At 48.2% G+C, this 20,284-nt stretch overlaps 1 protein-coding gene across 2 annotated transcripts in view; it reads left to right on the top strand.

The window, feature by feature from the left end:
• KCND1 (potassium voltage-gated channel subfamily D member 1) overlaps positions 1–13,332 on the top strand; it is a 71,851-nt gene extending 58,519 nt beyond the window's left edge. For both annotated transcript variants that reach the window (XM_081175719.1, XM_081175718.1), the window contains exons 5-7: positions 1,550–1,645; positions 2,926–3,173; positions 11,594–13,332. In XM_081175719.1, coding sequence (XP_081031845.1) covers positions 1,550–1,645; positions 2,926–3,173; positions 11,594–11,810 — 561 coding nt within the window. In that variant the 3' untranslated portion in view covers positions 11,811–13,332. The remainder of the gene's footprint in view (positions 1–1,549; positions 1,646–2,925; positions 3,174–11,593) is intronic.
• Positions 13,333–20,284: the final 6,952 nt, after the last annotated feature.

Raw genomic sequence — 20,284 nt, 5'->3', positions numbered from 1 at the left:
CCTTAGAGAGCTCAGCAGGGAGATGGGGGGGGCAGAGCTAGAATTGGTTGGCCACAGGCTCTGCCTACAAGTCCTAGCCGAGTCCTAGCCACGATGCCCTAGTTTTCTCTGCGCAGGGGAATCCCTTTTAAATGCGAAAACAGTCAAACTTGCATCACCCAGCTATAGCCCGAAGTACTTGCGTCCCAAGTGATTTTTCTGAATGTGCTGATTGGTTCTAATGTGGGTATGTATGCACATGCGCCTATACCCAAAGTGTGCCCTGATGCATAGGCACTTGTCACCTATGAGAGCCAGTGTGGTGCAGTGGTTCAGAGCAGTGGACTCGTAATCTGGTGAACCGGGTTCAATTCCCTGCTCCTCCACACGCAGCTGCTGGGTGACCTTGGGCTAGTCACACTTCTCTGAAGTCTCTCAGCCCTACTCGCCTCACAGAGTGTTTGTTGTGGGGGAGGAAGGGAAAGGAGATTGTTAGCCGCTTTGAGACTCCTTAAAGGTAAAGGGACCCCTGACCGTTAGGTCCAGTCGTGGACGACTCTGGGGTTGTGGCGCTCATCTTGCTTTATTGGCCGAGGGAGCCGGCATCCAGCTTCCGGGTCATGTGGCCAGCATGACTAAGCTGCTTCTGGCGAACCAGAGCAGCGCACAGACACACCGTTTACCTTCCCACTGGAGCGATACCTATTTATCTACTTGCACTTTGACGTGCTTTCAAACTGCTAGGTTGGCAGGAGCAGGGACCGAGCAATGGGAGCTCACCCCCTTGTGGGAATTCAAACCGCCAACCATCTGATTGGCAAGCCCTAGGTTCTGTGGTTTAACTCACAGCGCCAACCGTGTCCCACTTGAGACTTGCATAGGGCAGTGATAAAGTGGGATATCAAATCCAAACTCCTCCTCCACCACCACCTGTATGTTGGTATTCAAGCCATAGCTTCCCTCAAAACAGATCCATTGAAATGTATGGACATGACTCTGATTTCAATAGGTCTGCTCTAAGCAGAGCGCTCCTGGATCATGCCCAAGGTCCACCTGGTCCACCATCACAGGGGTGAATCAGATGCCAGTGGGGAGCACACCAGCAGGACCTGAATGCACCAGCGCTCTCCTCATTTACAATACCCAGGATGTCGAATTCAGAAGCATCCTTCCTCTGACATTGGGGACGGAACATAGTCAACATGGCTAGTAGCCACGGATAGCCCTCTCCTTCATGAATTTGTCTAATTCTTTTAAAGTCAGCAAGGCTATTGGAACCTCCCTGCCTCTTGCGGGAGCGAATTTCATCGCTTAACTATGCGCTATGTTTTACTCAGTGTTTTACTTTGTTGGATAGCACCCAGTGCTGCCAACTGTGGAAATCAAATGTGTATGTATGTATCTATCCTATTTATTTGCATACATATATATTCCTGCCTTTATGTTCCTGGGCAAACACCCATCCAGGCGTTGAGCCAGACCTGCTTCCCTTCAGCAAGGTGGCGGTGGCCTCATGCGCCTTCAGACGGTCTGCTTCAATTAATTGGCGCTCCTCTCTTTTCCTCTACAGGACAGAGACCCTGATGCTCACGTCTTGGCTGTGCGAAACCGATCAGCCTTTGAAATGCAACACCATCATTTGTTGCACTGCCTGGAGAAAACTACCGTGAGTAGCAGGAGAGGGTGCAAAGGAAGGAAAGGGGTTCGGACAACACAAGTGGAAGAAGCTAGACTTAGTCACTGTGAGGAGCTTTTTGGACGGCCAATGGAATCTGATTTTGATCCAGGATTGCCTAGATCTGACACAAAGGAACCAGTGACCCTCCAAATGTTGTTGGACTCCAACCCCCCTCAACCTCCGCCTCCCCCACAGTCCAGCATGCCTTAGTAATAATAATAATAATAATAATTTATTATTTATACCCCGCCCATCTGGCTGGGTTTCCCCAGCCACTCTGGGTGGCTTCCAGCAAAACACTAAAATACAATAACCTATTAAACAGTAAAAGCTTCCCTAAACAGGGCTGCCTTCAGATGTCTTCTAAAAGTTTGGTAGTTATTTTTCTCTTTGACATCTGGTGGGAGGATGTTCCACAGGGCGGGTGCCACTACCGAGAAGGCCCTCTGCCTGGTTCCCTGTAACTTGGCTTCTCGCAGTGAGGGAACCGCCAGAAGGCCCTCGGTGCTTGACCTCAGTGTCCGGGCAGAACGATGGGGGTGGAGACACTCCTTCAGGTATACTGGACCGAGGCCGTTTAGGGTTTTCAAGGTCAGCACCAACACTTTGAATTGTGCTCAGAAACGTACTGGGAGCCAGTGTAGGCCTTTCATGACCGGGGTTATATGGTCTCGGCGGCCGCTCCCAGTCACCAGTCTAGCTGCTGCATTCTGGGTTATGGATGACAGGAGTTGTGGTTCAGTCATGTCTGGAGGGCCACAAGTTCTCAATCCCTGTCAAGGTTTTTTGGGGTTGTTGTGTGGTTTTTTTTTAATGATCATCTTGTTGAGTATCCTTTACAACTCCAACATTCTACACACGAATTCTGTACCGATTCAAAAACCAGATTCTGCAATCCGAATAAGTTATATGAATGGCTGTTCTGCATAATATTTTCTCCTTGGAACAAGGATCACGTCCTGAAGCTTGTTCACCGAACACCCTTCAGACAGTGGATTTCCCTACATGGCTTCAAGTGCATCTCTGAGGCCATAAGGTAAATCGGCTGATGCTCTTGGAACAATGAATTCTGCCTCTGACTTGAAGTTCCTAGTTTGCATAATACCGCGTAGCAGACCCACAGAATAGGCATAGTTGTGATGGCGCCCTTATCTATGTGGTGTCGCAAGCAGGAACGTACATGTTGTGGGGCCCAGCTGTAAGAGTGAATGCCCACACACCAACCCCCTGACATTGTTTTCTCTCTCCCTCCCTCCCCCCCCCCCCAGAGTCACGAGTTTACGGATGAGCACTCCTACAGCGAGTTTTGCCTGACGGAACCCCTGGGCTACCGCACCAGCCGCAGCACCTCCCTCTCCTCCCAGCAAGGCGGCAAAGGGGGCCTAAGCACCTCGTGCTGCCCCCGCCGGACCAAGCGCCGCACCACTCGCCTAACCAACTCCACCATGTCAGTGAGCCGCACCAGCGCTCAGGAGCTCGATACGCTAAACAGCCAGAAAAGTGCTGCCCCCCAGAGGTAAGGGTAATATTTGCATGACGTCACACCTCACTGTGGGAACAAGAGATCAGCTCTGAGCTCGTCCACACTTCTGCTTGTGCTGTGCTTAGATATCATGGGTTCAGATGGTTTCCCCCTTGCACCTCTCATTTCCCAGGGCAAACCCACTCTTTAGTGCTAAATTGGAGCAAATGTCTCTCTGGAGAAAACCCAAATTGCCATTTGTTCCGATTGAGCACTAAAGAGCAGTTTTCCCAGGGTGTGCGGGGGAAGCAGCAGGACAATAATAAGTGTGAATAAGCTCTATGTTGCATCTGAGCAGTTCCTTTCCCATGTGCAAGAATGAGCTTTGGCTCTGTAGCTTAACTGCAGGGGGATATTTTATAGGAGATTAAGGAGTCACATAAAAGGAGGCTGTGTATCTACTACAATCTGGTCTTTAGCAAAGGCAAGTTAAGATATCTTAGAAATATTGCTGGATCAAGGAACATTGCCAGTTGGATAAATTTAAGACACTTACTTTTCTTTTTGCATATGGGTCCAGAAGGGTTTCCCCTGCCCCATCAAATGTCATGGTAGTACACAAACTTTTAAGTTTTGCTGGTCAGGAACCAATTCCTCACTTCCTACATCAAACAGGCCACTGACCTCAGAGGAGGGAGCTGCATCAGTTCAAGTGAAGAGTCCTCCTGGGCTTGAGGACTGGGAACAGGAGAATGTTAATGCATGAAAACAGAAAATAATAATAATAGTAATTTATTCATTCATTCATACCCTGCCCATCTGGCTAGGTTTCACCAGCCACTCTGGGTGGCTTCCAACCGAATATTAAAAACAATACAGCATGAGACATTAAAAACTTCCCTAAACAGGGCCGCCTTTAGTTGTCTTTTAAAAGTAAAATAGTTGTTTATTGCCTTGACATCTGCTGGGGAGGGCAGTGGTGTAGCGTGGGGGGTGCAGGGGGGGCGGCCGCACCGGGCGCAACATCTGGGGGTTAGGGTTAGGGGGCGCAAATCCACGGGTTAGGGGGCGCAAATTACTTGCCTTGCCCTGGGTGCTGACTGTCAGGAAAAAGCCATGCTACGCCACTGTGTGTGTGGGGGGGTGTTCCACAGGGCAGGTGCCACTACCGAGAAGACCCTCTGCCTGGTTCCCTGTAACCTCACTTCTCGCAGTGAGGGAACCGCCAGAAGGCCCTCGGCGCTGGACCTCAGTGTCCGGGCTGAATGATGGAGGCGGAAAAGGAGAGACCACTGGTTCAGAGGGGGCAAAACTCTGACTCTGGTCCATCTGTCAAATGCTGGCTAATTTTTAGTGGGTCACCCTGCCTGATAGGTCAGCATACCCAGGGAATCTGGAAGAGGAAGAGATGAAGATGCAATTCCTGTTTCCCCACGCAGCATGCCATGAGCTCTCACTGGCACCAACAGAGGGTGCCGTCGTGATGAGCCTGCATAGTTTGAAGCCACCAGTTTCCACAGTATATCCTCTGGCTGCGTCTAGGTCCAGGCTGCTGGTGGGGCTGGCAGAGACCAGGGAGCTGACGATATAATGTCTGTTGGTCCATTAACTGTGAAGGAAGCAAGGCAACAGTCCTGCCTGCCCCCTCCCATCCTCCTGCCACCCCCAGCCCCCAGCCCCAGGAGGAATCCAGTAGGTGCCAGGGCGGCAAACAACACAAAACACTGAAATATACAGTGAACCCATAGTATTAAGAAGAATATGAGGCAGCAGCTGAAAAGACATAGCAGACTAAGTGGCAACACAAAAATTCAAATGTCTGTGTGTGTTTGTGACCTGTCCTGTGACTTCAGGTGGTCCTCCTGTCCACGACTCACTGACTGGCTTTTGTGGCTTTCAGGGCAAAGATCTCAACCTTGTAACTATTATTTCCTTTTGTGGGAAGCCTGCCTCATAATTCCCCTCCACAGAGAGAGAGAGAGAGTGCTGGGGCTGCTCTGCTCTGGCATTCCCTGTCACCTAAAAGCCCTGCCTTTGTGGCTTCCAACAGATTCCCGAGCCTTCGTTGCCTCGGCATTTGGGGCCCCTCTTAATTTCTTCTTTAAAACCCCATCATCTGTGTGATGCAACCCAGCAGCAAGTCCTAACTAATACTAGGCTGAAATTCTCTTTCCACCACCCTTCCCGTTTTTGCAAGATTTTGTGCCCCCAAGAAAGCGATGGTAAGGGAGGTTCAAGTTTCTTTTACATTGGGGGGGGGGAGGGCAGTTGGCTTTCCTTAGACAGATGCTCAAAGGTTTGTTTCCCCCTGTTTTATAAGTAAAAAATAAAGGCTGATTGCCAGCCCTAGCAGTGGCAAGGCTCTCCACAGCCTACTGACTGCATTTCCTTAGGCAAATTGTTCCTGGGAATGCGGCTACAAATGTGCGTGAGGCTGAGGCTGCAGAGGCAAAGGGCCGTAGCTCAGGATAACAACATGCATTTTGCATTCCAAAGGTCCAAGGTTCAATCCCTGATATTTCCAGGCAGGGCTGGAAATAACTCCTGCCTCAACCCCAGAGAGCTGCTGCCAGTCAGTTGCAGACAATACTGGGCTAGATGGGCCAATGGTGTGGCTCAGTTGAAGACAACATGGGATGTTCCTTTGTTCTGTAAAGGGTAAAGGGACCCCTGACCATTAAGTTCAGTCGTGACCGACTCTGGGGTTGCGGCGCTCATCTCGCTTTATTGGCCGAGGGAGCCGGTGTACAGCTTCCGGGTCATGTGGCCAGCATGACTAAGCCGCTTCTGGCGAACCAGAGCAGTGCACGGAAACGCCGTTTACCTTCCCGCCGGAGCAGTACCTATTTATCTACTTGCACTCTGACGTGTTTTCGAACTGCTAGGTTGGCAGGAGCAGGGACCGAGCAACAGGAGCTCACCCCGTCGCGGGGATTCGAACCGCGACCTTCTGATCGGCAAGTCCTAGGCTCTGTGCTTTAACCCACAGCACCACCCGGGTTCCACCCTTTGTTCTAGAGCTTTATTATTGCCCTGTGCAGCAGCAAGGCTTCTTTTTAAAGTTTAAAAAGGGGTGGAGTAGAAAGATATCCTGGGCCATTTCATCTAACATAAGGTACATGTAGCCTCTTATGAAATATCTGCTGTGTTTCTGGAGGGGATGTTTCTTTTGTCACACTCCCTCCACAAATTGCTGGAAAACAATATATGCAAGCAGTTCCGTAATTGCTTATCTAGCTAATAAGATCTTGCAGCATTTGTTTAACTGCAGAACTGAACTAGTGGCACTTACAGGGCAACCGCACTGAAATTATAACCAGCTCAACTGTGCGGTGAGAGTATTCCTAGGCTTTCTTCTTCTTCTTCTTCTTTTGACGGAAATTTTATGGCCAATTTACTAACAAAACCTGCAGCAGCTCTGCGGCAGCAGGACTGGTGATTTCAGAGTAAATGAAAATAACACACGGTGGCCCAGGAAAAGTCATCAGCAATACATAATAGTAGTGCTGCAAGACTCAGGTGTGTGAGCAAAGGGATGTTCTGTTACATAAGAAGTGTCTCATCTTTCATCTCTGAAATGTTGGTAAATATGACTTCCTCATGCAATCTCCAGCAATGGTAGGAAAACCATTGGAGAACCATATCCTCTACTTGTGGGTTTTCTCTGCTAAATGGAGAAGTCCTGGAAGGACTATCCCGACAGGTTTTTCCCCCTTCCCCTTCAGCAGGGATGGGGGAGCCTGCAGCCCTCCAGATGTTATTGGACTCCCTTCAGTGATTAGGGATGAAGGAAGTCCAGAAACAGAAGCATGTAAAGAGGAGTGTGACCAAGATGATCAAGGGTTTTAGAAACCAAGCCTTATGAGGAACAGTTGAGGGAGTTGGGTATGTTTAGCTAGGAAAAGAGGAGACTGAGAGGAAGTAAAGGTAAAGGTACCCCCGATTGTTAGGTCCAGTTGCGGACGACTCTGGGGTTGTGGTGCTTATCTCGCTCTATAGGCCGAGGGAGCTGGCGTTTGTCTGCAGACAGTTTTTCCGGGTCATGTGGCCAGCATGACTAAGCCGCTTCTGGCGAACCAGAGCAGCGCATGGAAACACCGTTCATCTTCCCACCGGAGCGGTACCTATTTATCTACTTGCACTTTGACGTGCTTTTGAACTGCTAGATGGGCAAGAACTGGGACTGAACAACAGGAGCTCACCCTGTCGCAGGGATTTGAACCCCTGATCTTCTGATCAGCAAGCCCTAGGCTCAGTGGTTTAGACCACAGCGCCACCCATGTACCTGAGAGGAGATAGGCATCTTCAAATATCTGCAGGACTGTCACCTGGAAGAAGGAACATGCTTGTGTTTGGGTTTGTTTTGTTTTGTTTTTGCTCTGGAGGCTAGGATCCAGACCAATGGATTCAAGTTACAAGAAAGGAGATTGACCAAATATCAGGAAGAACTTTTTGACAGCAAGAGCTGCTCAACAATGGAACAGACTCCCAAAGGTGACAGACTCTCCTTCTCTGGAAGTTTCCCCGCAGAGACCTGTCAGGGAGTCTTGAGCTGTGATTCCTGCATTTCAGGGAGTTCGACTGGATGACCCTTTAGGTTCCTTACAACCTTACAGTTCTATGATTCTATGAACCCTTATATATAGTTTGGGTGCTTGCATCTGCACAGCCTAATTCTGGGCATGTTTACTGGGAAGTAAGCCGCACTGGGTATCCAGGACTGAAACCATTTAACAAGGGAACTTACCGTATTTTTCGCTCTATAAGACGCACCAGACCACAAGACGCACCTAGTTTTCGGAGGAGTAAAACAAGAAAAAAAATATTCTGAATCTCAGAAGCCCATCAGTGAACGGCAAGAACAGCAAGAGGGATCGCTGCGCAGTGAAAGCAACAATCCCTCTTGCTGTTCTGGCTTCTGGGATAGCTGCGCAGTCTGCACTCATTCCATAAGACACACACACATTTCCCCTTACTTTTTAGGAGGGAAAAAGTGAGTCTTATAGAGCAAAAAATACGGTATTTCTGAGTAGATGTATAGGATCACACTGCTAGCATCATGTATAGGGCGCTTCCAGATGACCTGTTTATTTGAGTATATCAAAGCAAGTACAGTGGTACCTCGGGTTACAAACGCTTCAGGTTACAGACTCTGCTAACCTGAAAGTAGTACCTCGGGTTAAGAACTTTACTTCAGGATGAGAACAGAAATTGTGCGGCGGCAGCGCGGCGGCAGCAGGAGGCCCCATTAGCTAAAGTGGTACCTCAGGTTAAGAACAGTTTCAGGTTAAGAACGGACCTCCGGAACGAATTAAATTCTTAACCAGAGGTATACCACTGTATTATCCTACACCATGGGTCAGCAAACTTTTTCAGCAGGGGGCCAGTCCACCGTCCCTCAGACCTTGTGGGGGGCCGGACTATATTTTGAACAAAAATAATGAACGAATTCCTATGCCTCACGAATAACCCAGAGAGGCATTTCAAATAAAAGGACACATTCTACTCATGTGAAAACACGCTGATTCCCGGACCGTCCGTGGGCCGGATTGAGAAGGCGATTGGGCCGGATCCTGCCCGTGGGCCTTGGGTTGCCTACCCATGTCCTACACTTTCCAGTGCATTCTCTCCTTTCTTCTTCCTTATCACAAAGCGTCTGATCTTCTGGGAAAGCAGGCTTGTCGTGTAAGAGTCCCTATCAAGTAGAATGGTGCAACCTGAATTTGCTGATTATGTGATTGAATCCCACTTGAAAACAGCATCAGTCTGGATGCGCCCCAAGTTCACTGCCTGAGTGCCACTCCATACGTACGGTCTGCTGATAAGGTGGGCAGGATCTCATCACAACACTGCTTTCACCTCCTTGGGGAGTCCCACCTCCTGTTTCAAGGACCACAGACCTAAGATTATAGCGAATTGTGATCTAAATGAGTCAGCAATGTGGTGCTATTGCATTGGAGTGGAAAGAAGGCAAAGGCTTTTTTCTTTTTTGGATTTTGGATTGACAAAAGCAGGATTGTGGTGATACGGGGCAGGGGCCACTGGCACCGCTATCGTGCAAGTTTAAATTTGTGCCCACACTTTCAAGAATGATTCAGAGGAGAAGTGAGACGGCGTAGGGTTTCGAATGAATGATGAATGAGGAACTGCCAAAGGAGCTGGACATGAATAGCTCAGGGAAAAGAAGATTAAGGGGAAACTCATGAAAGTGGCTTCAAATATCTAAGAGAGATGTCATGAAGAGGGAGAATGACTGACTGCTTATCAGCGCCCCGTCGGGAAAGGATAAGGACTGGTTCAGCAAAGGCAGGCGTGGCTTGGATCTCTGAAAATGTTTCCTGGTTGCAAGAACCTATGGGTGACAAAGCAAGCTGCACAACAGGGGTAGATTAAGTCTGAGGAGCTTTGTGATTTGCACTGGACAACCTTTGACTGTTAAAAACCTCCTCTACTCCCTCTGAGTAACCAGCTGAGCTGCTGCTGCTGCTGGAAAGGAAGTGAGCAGTCAGTGGCTGACGGACAAACACCTCGTGTGGAATCTGTGGAAGGACTCTGTGCATGGCTGAAAGAGGAGGCTGAGGAGAGAGGGGTAGGAACCAGAGCAAGGCTGCACAGAGGACAGGGTGGCTGGGTGAAGGGGGACTGGCAAACTGGAAGAAAGATGGTTAGAGGAGATAGAGAGTCAAGGAAAAGAGGGAGAGGATGAGAGCGGGGGAAGCCACTTAGTATCTAGTAGCTGTGCAAGATATGCAGGCAGGCAAAGGTAATGAGTCTGAGACCCAGGAAGCAATGGGGCTCTAGAGCTGGAAAGGGACCCTGGCGATCATCTAATCCAACCCCCTGCAATGCAGTAATCTTAACTAAAGCATCCATGATAGGTGACCAACCAGCCTCTGCTGAAAAAAACTGCAAGGAAGGAGCATCCACTACCTTCCAAGGGAGTCTGTTCCAGTGTTGAAAATGGGAGATTAAGCAGCTTTTCAGCTACAAGTCTCCAGTACTGTATTGCTGAGCCGAACTGTATTGCTTTTTCTGTGGCATATTTTAGAGGGCCTTTTCCCGAAGTGTGGAATCTGCTGCCACCTGCTGGCGGAAGAGCTGCAGTGCCACACAAACAGTGGTCAATGCCTGGCTTCATGAGTGGCTAAGTGGACACAATCAACCTTGGTTGCTGCCTCCTATACTCCAGCCAGACACTGGTCATGTGAAGGAGCAACTAGTGTCCCCACCCTCCCTGCTTGGGCTCAAACCCACCTGCAAGCTGCATTCTTTGATCTTTGAAACTGTTTCCCCTAACCTCAGATGTGTGGCATCTGGCTATAGCGGGGTGATCACTGATGATGGACCAGCACTCTGCACATGCTCCTTTGGGTCTGAATAGAGACAAAGGCTTTCTTTTTTTCCAGCACAGCTATCTGCTAACTCAGCATTGCCAAACTGATTGCTTTTTATCACCCTTCGCTGCTGTTGTAATCCCTTGCATACTTTCTAGCTGGAACCAAACTGTTGCTATCTGTTATTTCTTTACAGGTAGGTAGCCATGTTGGTCTGCTGTAGTCAAAACAAAATTTTAAAAATTCCTTCCAGGAGACCAACTAAGTTTGTTATTGGTATGAGCTTTCGTGTATCTGAAAAAGTGTGCATGCACACGAAAGCTTATACCAATAACAAACTTAGTTGGTCTCTAAGGTGCTACTGGAAGGAATTTTTTTATTTTTTTATTTCTTTGCATTTCATTCCCCTCTGGCTCTGCTGTTTGCAACTTCGATCGTTTGTTTGCTTATGTTTATTTAAATATTTTACTGTAAACTGCCCTGTGATCTTCAGATAAAGAGTAGTATATACATTTAATTAGTATTAGTCGTCGTAATAGTAGTAGTGGTGGTAGTAATGGTTATAACCGCACTCTAGGGCTGAACTTGGCTGGGGACTGCAGTTGCTGGCCCCTACTCTAAACCCTGTTCTCCAAGTCATTGTTTCCAAGAACAGTGATCGGTTATGAAGCACGCTGGCCCAAGAACAGCTTGACGTTTGTAGTACACGTGCAAAATATGTATACGCAGATCAGCAAATATATGCTCAATGCACCGCTAAATGTATTTAGTGGAAATGGATGAAACTGCCCCGGTGGAAATGGTCATAGGAATGGATGGGACGATTCCTCTTAAAATAAAAGCAGTGCTGGGCTTCAGACCTCCCAGGAAATTGCATGTTCCCTCCAGATGCTGTAGGACTACATTTCCTATCAGCCCTGGCTGGTAAGGTCAAAGATCGGGGCTGATGGGCGATGCAGACCAGCAACATTGCCCACTCCTGCTTCTGTGAATCATCAGAAGCACTCTTAAGTTCACCAGCTCCTGTTTTTTCCAGTCTATGTGCCAGAACAGAGCCTGGGGAAGGTGCAGGTGACTACAGACCCCCCCCCAAAGCCCCTTCCTAACCTTTCTTTCTCCCACTGTCTCCCCTTCTTCCAGCCGCTCCAACCTGAACGCCAAGACCCACGACAACTTGAAGCTGAACTGTGACACCACAGACTTCACAGCAGCCATCATCTGCATCCCCACCCCTCCTGCCAACACGCCGGATGAGAGCCAGCCCCCATCTCCCGGAGGCCCTGGCGGACCCCTGCGCAACTCCAGCCTGTCCACCCCCTACATACTGCACGAGACGGTCAAGATCTCCTCCTTGTAAGGGGAGACTGGGGCGGGGCGGGGTGCTTGTCCTGACTCCTTCCTCTGCCCAGAGTGGCTGCTGGCTGCCTGGGTCCTGCTTACGAGCCGGGGGTCCTCTGCCCGTGCCCCCCACCCCGCCCGTCGAACTGCAAGCTGGAGGAGGGCAGCAGGGGGCGTGTGTCACGCAGTCCCTTCCTCAGAGGCAATATCGTTGGCCACCAACAGGGGGAGCTGGCGCACGAGGGGGGTTCCGATGCCCGCCCAGCTCCCCCTCTACAATCAAAGCCATATAGGAGGGGAGGTGGGTCCCCGATGCTATGCAACCGCAAAGGGGTGGAGCGATGCGGGGGGAACTGGGTTCCGACAGGTGGACCTCAGTGGTAATAGGGAACATATCCCAACAGCGGGAACATATCCGGAAGACTTTTTCCACACTATACCAAACCTATTACTCCTTAGGTTGGGATCAGGCTGAGTCAAAATCCCTGGTTTGACTCTGAGAGGGGTTAGGGGGCATTACAGCAGCAGGGAGAGGGAGCAGGGGCTCCTGGATCCTATCTTTGGCTGTGGAGGGCAGGGGTCTGAATAGTGGGACTGCAAGATTGTTGGGTGAGGGAGGTCAAGAGGGGGGGGTGCGCCGTTGATGCCCATCTGCAGATGGAAAGGCGAGCTCTGAGGATTGAGGCTCTTTGATTCTGGTCCTAAGCATGATCAGAGTGGGGGGTGTATTTCCTAGTGGTTAGAGCAAGGGATTCTGGAATTTGTTCCAGCTAAAGATGAGGAAGCCTTTGGGGGAAAGGGATGGAAATAGAACCGGCTAAGCTTCCAACCAGTTCCCGCCCCCCACCCCCAATCTTCTGCCTCTCCTGGCTGAGCCATTTCTGGGACGGACGGAGCCTTAGAAGCCCCTGTCTCCCTGTCTATCTCCCTGCCTTTTTTTCTCTCTGCCCTCCTCCCGATACCTGTTCTGTAACTTGGAAACTGCACTTTAAAAAAAGAAAAGAAAAAAGTCTATTGCACCAAAACACGACACCTCATGGGAATCTCATGTATCATTCTCCCGACACCCCACACAGCCCTGCACCCCACTGCGTAGCATCGAGACTGTGCATGTGTATTATACCTCCAAAGAGTGGGATCCAAAGCCCACGGCTACAGAGCACCACATGGCATGTGCAGCCGTGTCCCCCATTCCTACTCCGCCCGCCTACCCGGACGGAAGATACGCTGTGAAGAACTGAAGCAGACCTGTAGAGCAGGGCTGTGGTCTGTGGTCCTCCGCCTCTGGACATTTTTTAGGTTATGATCAAGAGAGAGAAAGAGAGACTTGGCTCTTGATCCTGGAAACCTCGCACCGTTCCGTGTGCTCACCGGAGAAGGAACCGAACCTGGCAGAAAAGCAAAGAAAAGGAACTTGGGTGGGATGGCGGATACCGTTCTAGGTATCAAGTGAGCCACAAGTCCTATCGCATGCATCAAGCTGGCTGGCTCTCGGCGTCCAGCAAAGGTTGCTCTCTCAACAGGATCAGCCATTTTTGTTTTGATCCGCTGGCCACTCTTTATTTTGCTCAGTGTCTTGGCTTTCTCTCTCCTGGCTACCGGTGGGGAGTCAGCATGGATTTGGGTAGCCAGGAATCACCTGTGGGTTAAGTTCAGAGAGGAATAAGGTCTGGTGGCTTATGACATAGGCCTTGTTGGGGGAAGCAGCAGCAAATGAACGAGGAAGAATGGAGCGTGAGGATGCCTGGGGGACGAAATTCCTCTGGTCAGTCTCCAGCTCTGGCAAAGTAGGGGGATCCAAGTGGATGTGTTGAAGTTAGCATCCTTCGATAGGACCATGTGAAACATGGAGCGTACTTGGGCTGTCTCTCGCCCCGGATCCCACATTCATTTTCTAACCAGAGTTTTGGTTTCCAACTATTATTACGTACCTGTAAATCAACATCTCCCCCTGTTGGATGGTTAAAGAAATAATAGTTAGTTATTTCAGGGCACTTTAATGCAGATCAATTAACTCAAATGCACTTTTGAAAATCATAGTGTCTGCTAGCGGGAGCGATGAATGAATGACACAAGAAGAGGTGGAAATGTCTCATAAGTGGATTTAAGGGCTGCCGCAAAGGCACAGAAGTGTAGAGAGGAAGTGAGAAGAATCAGAACAAGGTTCCTTGAGCTGAATCAAACATTCCAGTGTCTATTTCTCTACTGCAAAAAAGTTGGGGGGGATCCTTATACCCTAACAGAGGTTAAATTTCTACTATGCACACTTAGCTGGGGTCAAGATACACTGAACAAAGTGGAACTTTTTTTCAAGCAAATTTGCATAGAATCAGGCTGTCTTCCAGTTACGTAACTGTGAATGAAATATCTACTCCAACTACTTTCCTTTTAAGCAAAGACGGGAGGGTGCATTTGTTCTGGCTGTTTGCCACTCTTTTACATCTGGAACCACATTGAATGTGTCCCAAAACACTGCAGGGGTCACTCTTGACCCCCCACAGTGTGAGATGAGATAATTATTGGATGATCAATCTGTAGTTTACAGTTCCTGTCCTCCCTGCTCAGCCTGAGGTGCTTGAGAGAGACAACATGGACAGATTTGGAGCAGAGCATAACTCTTTCATTTCTCTTGAGCATAAATGCTGCTCCATTTTCCCTGCTAGGTATAGCACAGAGGACAATGTCCCAATGTTTAACTTCCTCAATACCAAACAAGAATGCTCCAACCTCTTGAAACAGATAGCAATATTCCCAGGGTTTGACATATGCAAAGGGCAAACAGCCTTCTTCCATTTAGGGTAACCCAAGTCAATAGCGGGTTGTGTGTGTGTGTGTGTGTGTGTGTGTGTGTGTGTGTGTGTGTTTGTGTGTGTCTTTGGAGCTGTTGTTCTTCCATCCCAGTCACACACCTAAATTACTCAGTGGAATAGATCCCCAGACTTTCTGGGTTCTAGCACAGGTAGAGTTGTTGCATCCTTGACAAATGCTCTGTAGTTTTCACAGGCAGAAATCTAATAGGTGACATTTCAGCTGCACCACATATTTATGTGGGGGAAACTTTCACCTGGCGTTTCCTCCCTCACCCCACCCCCCAAAAAACCTGTTCAGGGTTCAGACCATCTTTCAGGGGGCAAGTGGCAACCCTAGTTTGGGTGTGTGTGTCCATGCCCATGGCTAAGCTCCTCTAAGCGTAGGCCTCCTTACGGAGGCTTGAATCATTGCTAGATTTGATGCCCCCACCAAAAGAAGCTCCATTTGCCTTCTCTTGCTTCCAGGTTTCCCAGTGTAGGATGGGCAGCACTGTGCCATACCAACCATTGCCAATCTGGTGCCTTCCAGATGTTTTGGACTATGACTCCCATCAGCCCCAGCCAGTGGGAGTTGTTGTCCAAACATCTGGAGGTGTGAGATGTTGTTGGGAAAGGGAGTTCTACCACAAGGCAAGCTGCCCAAGGTATTCTGAGTGCCATTTAGGGGCAATGCAAGCTTTGTTGCAGCTGGCTAACTCCATGCCACTGTCATACTTGCATGAGCACTGCTAATGTCTGAAGCGGGCCACATGTGGAACACTGCTGTGGCTACTTTGGTGACTAGGAGCAGAATCACAAGATGCATTATCCACCCTGCCCACTTCCAATAGGATTCAAACATACACTGGCAAATTTGGGCTGCACAATGAGAGTTGAATGGGAGATCCTGCACAGCAAACCCACTTCCCCAAAAGACACTTGCTTGGATGCAATGGCATCTAACCTCCCAGCAGACAAATCAGGATGGATGCTCATTAAACAGCTGTCTAATCTGGATGCTTGCTCAATAAACAGGTCTTCTGGGAGGACTGCTTGTTACAGAAGTAACTGCAATCTTCCACATATTCCATGAGAAACAAGGTGTGTGTGTGTGTGTGTGTGTGTGTGTGTGTGTGTGTGTGTGTGTCTAGGATGTATTGTCAGCAGTCCCTGTTCACAGAGTATCTGTAGGACTAACCCCTGTGGGCACAAGCCAATGGAGAGTCAGTGGTAGAGTATTTGCTTTGGGTGCAGAAGGTCCAATTCAATCCCCATGGCATCTGCAGCCAGAACTGGGAGAGACCCCGGCCTGCAGCCCTAGAAGGCTGCTGACAGCCAGTGTAGACAGCAGAGGTGGATTTAAGGGAGAGCAACCAGTTCCGTCACACTGGGCATGGAGCCTTGCAGGTGCCACTGGGGATGCTGCAACTATAATCTGGGAGAGGAGCACAAGAGGCAGGGGGTTTGCTGAATTTTGGCATCACACAGGGTGCTGCTGAAATTTGAGACCAAATCTGCTACTGCAGACCGATGGGTCCCCAACTCTACCCTCTCTTTACCTCTCTCCCACAAACAGAGATACATAATTTTGTTGTAGTCACTTATTTACACTTGGGGAAATGCCGTTTGTTCCTTTCCAGACTCAAGAAGCCAATTCACACAAGCAGATTGCCAAAGTTTGCCGGGCCAGTGGATCAACTCAAGAATTCATTAAGGGGTGAACCACTTTTGCGAATGGCTCAAAGACATGTACACAAAGTACACTTCCCCTGTTTTTTGGCTTGTAAACCCCTACTCACCTGTGGCAAGCCAGAACCTTCTCCCAAGTGACCAGGCAGGAAAGCCCCCCTTTTGGGTCCACGTTTTGCCAACAGTTAACCATAACTAATATTTGTGGACTTGACCAAAGCTGATTCCCCACTGAGTCCACTGCCTTCTTTCAACAGTTTTGCTGTGGCAAAGGAAAGATGACATGACTTATGAGCTGGATGTAAGGCTAAATAAACAAATTATTTACAATTGCAACAGCTGCATCACTATTGGCACTGCACACTCTGTAGACTTTCTCGACATGCCAACTTGTTCACTAACACAAGCCCAGCAAAATAGTGTTTCTTCATTTCAAAGCCAAACTTTTTTTTTTAACCTCTCATGAAGGGGAGAGGGTGGTGGAGAAACTCCAAGCATAGACTCCACTTTTACCCCTCATGCAGTTAGAGACTTGAACATAAGAGCAATCCTTCACCTCTTCTACCTTCTTGCAGAAAGGAGTGGGAGGGGTCCAGATTTTCCCGTCAAAAAGGCAGTTCCTGCGAGCCACTTAAACAAAATGGGAAGGATGCCATTTCCCTCCGCTCTGATCTTAAGGGTGCTGCTTGAGAGAAATGGAAGGAGCTGATTAGAACCCATCACTGGCTGTTGTTCGAGATTTGATGGCCATACTAGGAACTGCTTTCCTTCAGCTGGTGCTGCACTGAGCAACTCCATGTGGTCATGTACCAAAGAGCAAAGAATATAGGCCCTCGAGGGTTGGGTCTGTATGAGAATTCTAGCATGCCTGGTAATACTGCAGCAGAATCAAGTGGTAAAGCTTTATCCCAGCTGTATAACTTCATGCTGCGCAGTGGGTGGTGTGTGTCTGAAGGCTCCTCGATAAAAAAGGCCTCCCTGTATCTAAAGAAGTAAAATGTCTAGGGAGGGAGAAGACTAGACAGAACCCTTTGATGCAGCATCAGAAAAAGCTCATGCTATTCTAGGCTGCATCAACAGAAGTATAGTGTCTAGATCAAGGGAAGTAATAGTACCATTCTAGTCTGCCTTGGGCAGACCCACACCTGGAGTACCTCTGTGTCCAGTTCTGGGCACCACAATTTAAGAAGGGTGTTGACAAGCTGGAACATGTGCAGAGGAGGGCAAGCAAGATGATCAAGGGTCTGGAAACCAAGCCTTATGAGGAACCGTTGAGGGAGTTGGTATGTTTAGCCTGGAAAAGAGGACACTGAGAGGAGATGTGATAGCCATTTTCAAATACTGTCACATGGAAGATGGAGCAAATTTGTTTTCCTCTGCTCCAGAGGGTAGAACCAGGCCATTGTCTTCAAGTTAAAAGAAAGGAGATTCCAACTAAACATCAGGAAGAACTTTCTGATTGTACAAGCTGTTTGACAGTGGAATGGATTCCCTTGGAAGGTGGTGGACTCTCCTTCACTGGAGGTTTTCCACTAGAGGGTGGGTGGCCATCTCTCATAGATGCTTTAGTTGAGATTCCTGCATTGTAGGGGTTTCGGTGACCCTCAGGGGTCCTTCCAACTCTACCATTCTTTGACCCTGACATGCTAATTTTCTGCATGAAGCCAGATTTTGTTGTTATAAGGAAGCCTTCAAATATGCAAACCAAACAAAGTCATCTGCAATGTAAAGTGCTGCAGTCCAAGAAACGCTTTACCACTCAGTTCTGTTAGTGGTAGAAATTAGGCTGAACTTGATCCCTTACCATGGACAGAGTTGTCAGGGCTGGAAATGAAGACTTCTAGTTCCCATGCTATCTGTAAATGTGCTGTGTGTGACCTTGGTCAAGTCACTTCAACTCAGGTTCCTGTTTGTGTACAAATAGGGAGAATAAAACTGACCTGAAGAGATATTTATCTTAAAAATGTGTGTATGCAGGAGGAGAAAGTCTGGGGTGTTTGGGAGTCTTGGAGGGTTCATCACTGAGGTGCATTGAGGGAGAAGGTGCTGGAGACAAGAGATGCTTGAAGAAGGTGGATGCTACTGTAGTTTTGTGCCAATAAAGAAAATTGGATGAGAGCTCAAACAAAAGTCATGTGCTCTATTCTTATTCTAAGATTTGGAGGCGTATGAGGATTTGGAGATGGATGTAACAATTTGGGGGGCCTGGGCCGACCAGTTCCATGTTTATTACAAATCATTTTCATGTTATTATAAGAAATATTACATGAATATTTTTCTAACCAAGTTGGAGGGGGGAACTAGTGGACCATAATTCCTATTTATTAAAACTATGAAGGCATGGCTTAGATGGGGCCCAAGATAATTAATAAATCATCTGTGTTGGGGATTACACCGATATGAAGAAAAGTATCTGTGTAAAATTTGTAGACTGATATTAATGAGTGTAGAATTTGGGAACATTATCATTTGATTTTGATTTTTTTAAAAGAAAAAAACCAGGAACTTTAAAAAGTAAAAATTACACACACACACACACACACACACACACACACACACAGTGTAACAGATATTTAAATATGCTGAAAAGGAGCACTCAAAGAAGAATGATGGTTATGAATTCCAAGTATCAATATCTCAGTGTTCAAGAAGTGAGCTCTGAGTCCTATCACAAATTAGTCTGTTGTTTTCTGTAAACCAGTTTGACATGGAATCTTAGAAATATAATTAAATTAAACCCAATTAAATAAGTATGTCAAGGCCGCCTGCCACATCACGCCAAGGAATTTGCAACAGGGATATCCGGAGCTAGAATGGAGGGCTAAAATAAAAGTAGGGAAAAGTTATTATTGTTTTCAGTAAACGACACAAAACATCCGTAGGTTTGCACCCAGTTGTCCAATAAAAGTCTCCCAGCCCTTTAGTTATCAATGAAAGAGTGTGTGTGTGAGAGTGTGTGACACAGATACACACACACACACCTAGCGCCTTGCTAGATCAGGTCAAACCTCCAACTACTATTGCAAAAAACGTCTGGCCAGATGCCTTCCAGAAGCACACAAGAAGGGCACAAAGCAAATACTGTCGCCCTCCCCTACCACTGTCCCCTCTGCAGCTGTTGTACAGAGACACTGCTTCTTAAATGTGGGTGTTCCATTTTGCTATCATGAGCTGTAGCCCTTTTCTCCACGAATTTGTCAATCTCCCTTTAATGCCGCCGACCACAAGCAACATCACAAATGGTGCTACCTGGGCTATAATATGCTTGTTTATTGCGTTTTCTAGCCCTATGCATGAGCTCAGAAAACGTTGCAGAAGATTCCCCCCAAGCCCACGGGTATATTATTAATTCCTGTTCCCAAAGGGGTCGCAGCCTCAATAAGTGAGGCTTTTTAGAGCCTAAAGAGGCCAGATATATTAACAATTGTATTGCAGTATTAATAATTTATATAGAAAAATCTAATCGCTATAATAAAATAATAAATAAGTCTTTTCTGGAGCACGCAGATTCCTGCCTAACTGTATGGGATAAGGCAGATTAGGAACCAATCAACCAATCAGCTTTATAAGATTCCATATGCAAACCAGCTGTAGGAACTCGCGTCCAATCTATCAATATCCGACCCTGGGAATGCTCCAAGCCAATAGGAGGTAACCGGCCACTTTCAGCCAATCACGGTTCAGGTCTGTGTCCGCCGGCGAATGAAGAAACGGCAACTACTTTCTCTAGCCTATCGGAACAAGCTATGCTGACAAGGGGAACAATACTCCCGCCTCCCTCCTTCGCTCTCGCAAAAAGGGACGGGGAGGAGGGAACGTAGAAAGAGGCGGGACATCAACCCGACTGGCAGCGGCGCTAGCCACTCAGTGATGGAAATCCGTCACTCCCGGCCAACGAGCGCGCGGCTAGCCGCGGTTGCTATGGCCTGCCCAGGGCCCGCCTCACCTGTTGCCAGGGGGCGTGGAAACGGAAGTCGAGCTCGCCGGGGTCAGAGGCCGGCTGTGTTGATGTTGA

This window comes from Podarcis bocagei (assembly GCF_964188305.1).
Source record: "Podarcis bocagei genome assembly, chromosome: 17".
Lineage (NCBI taxonomy): Eukaryota > Metazoa > Chordata > Lepidosauria > Squamata > Lacertidae > Podarcis > Podarcis bocagei.
Note: the sequence above shows the minus strand (reverse complement) of the source record. Positions and strands in the feature narration are given on the sequence as shown.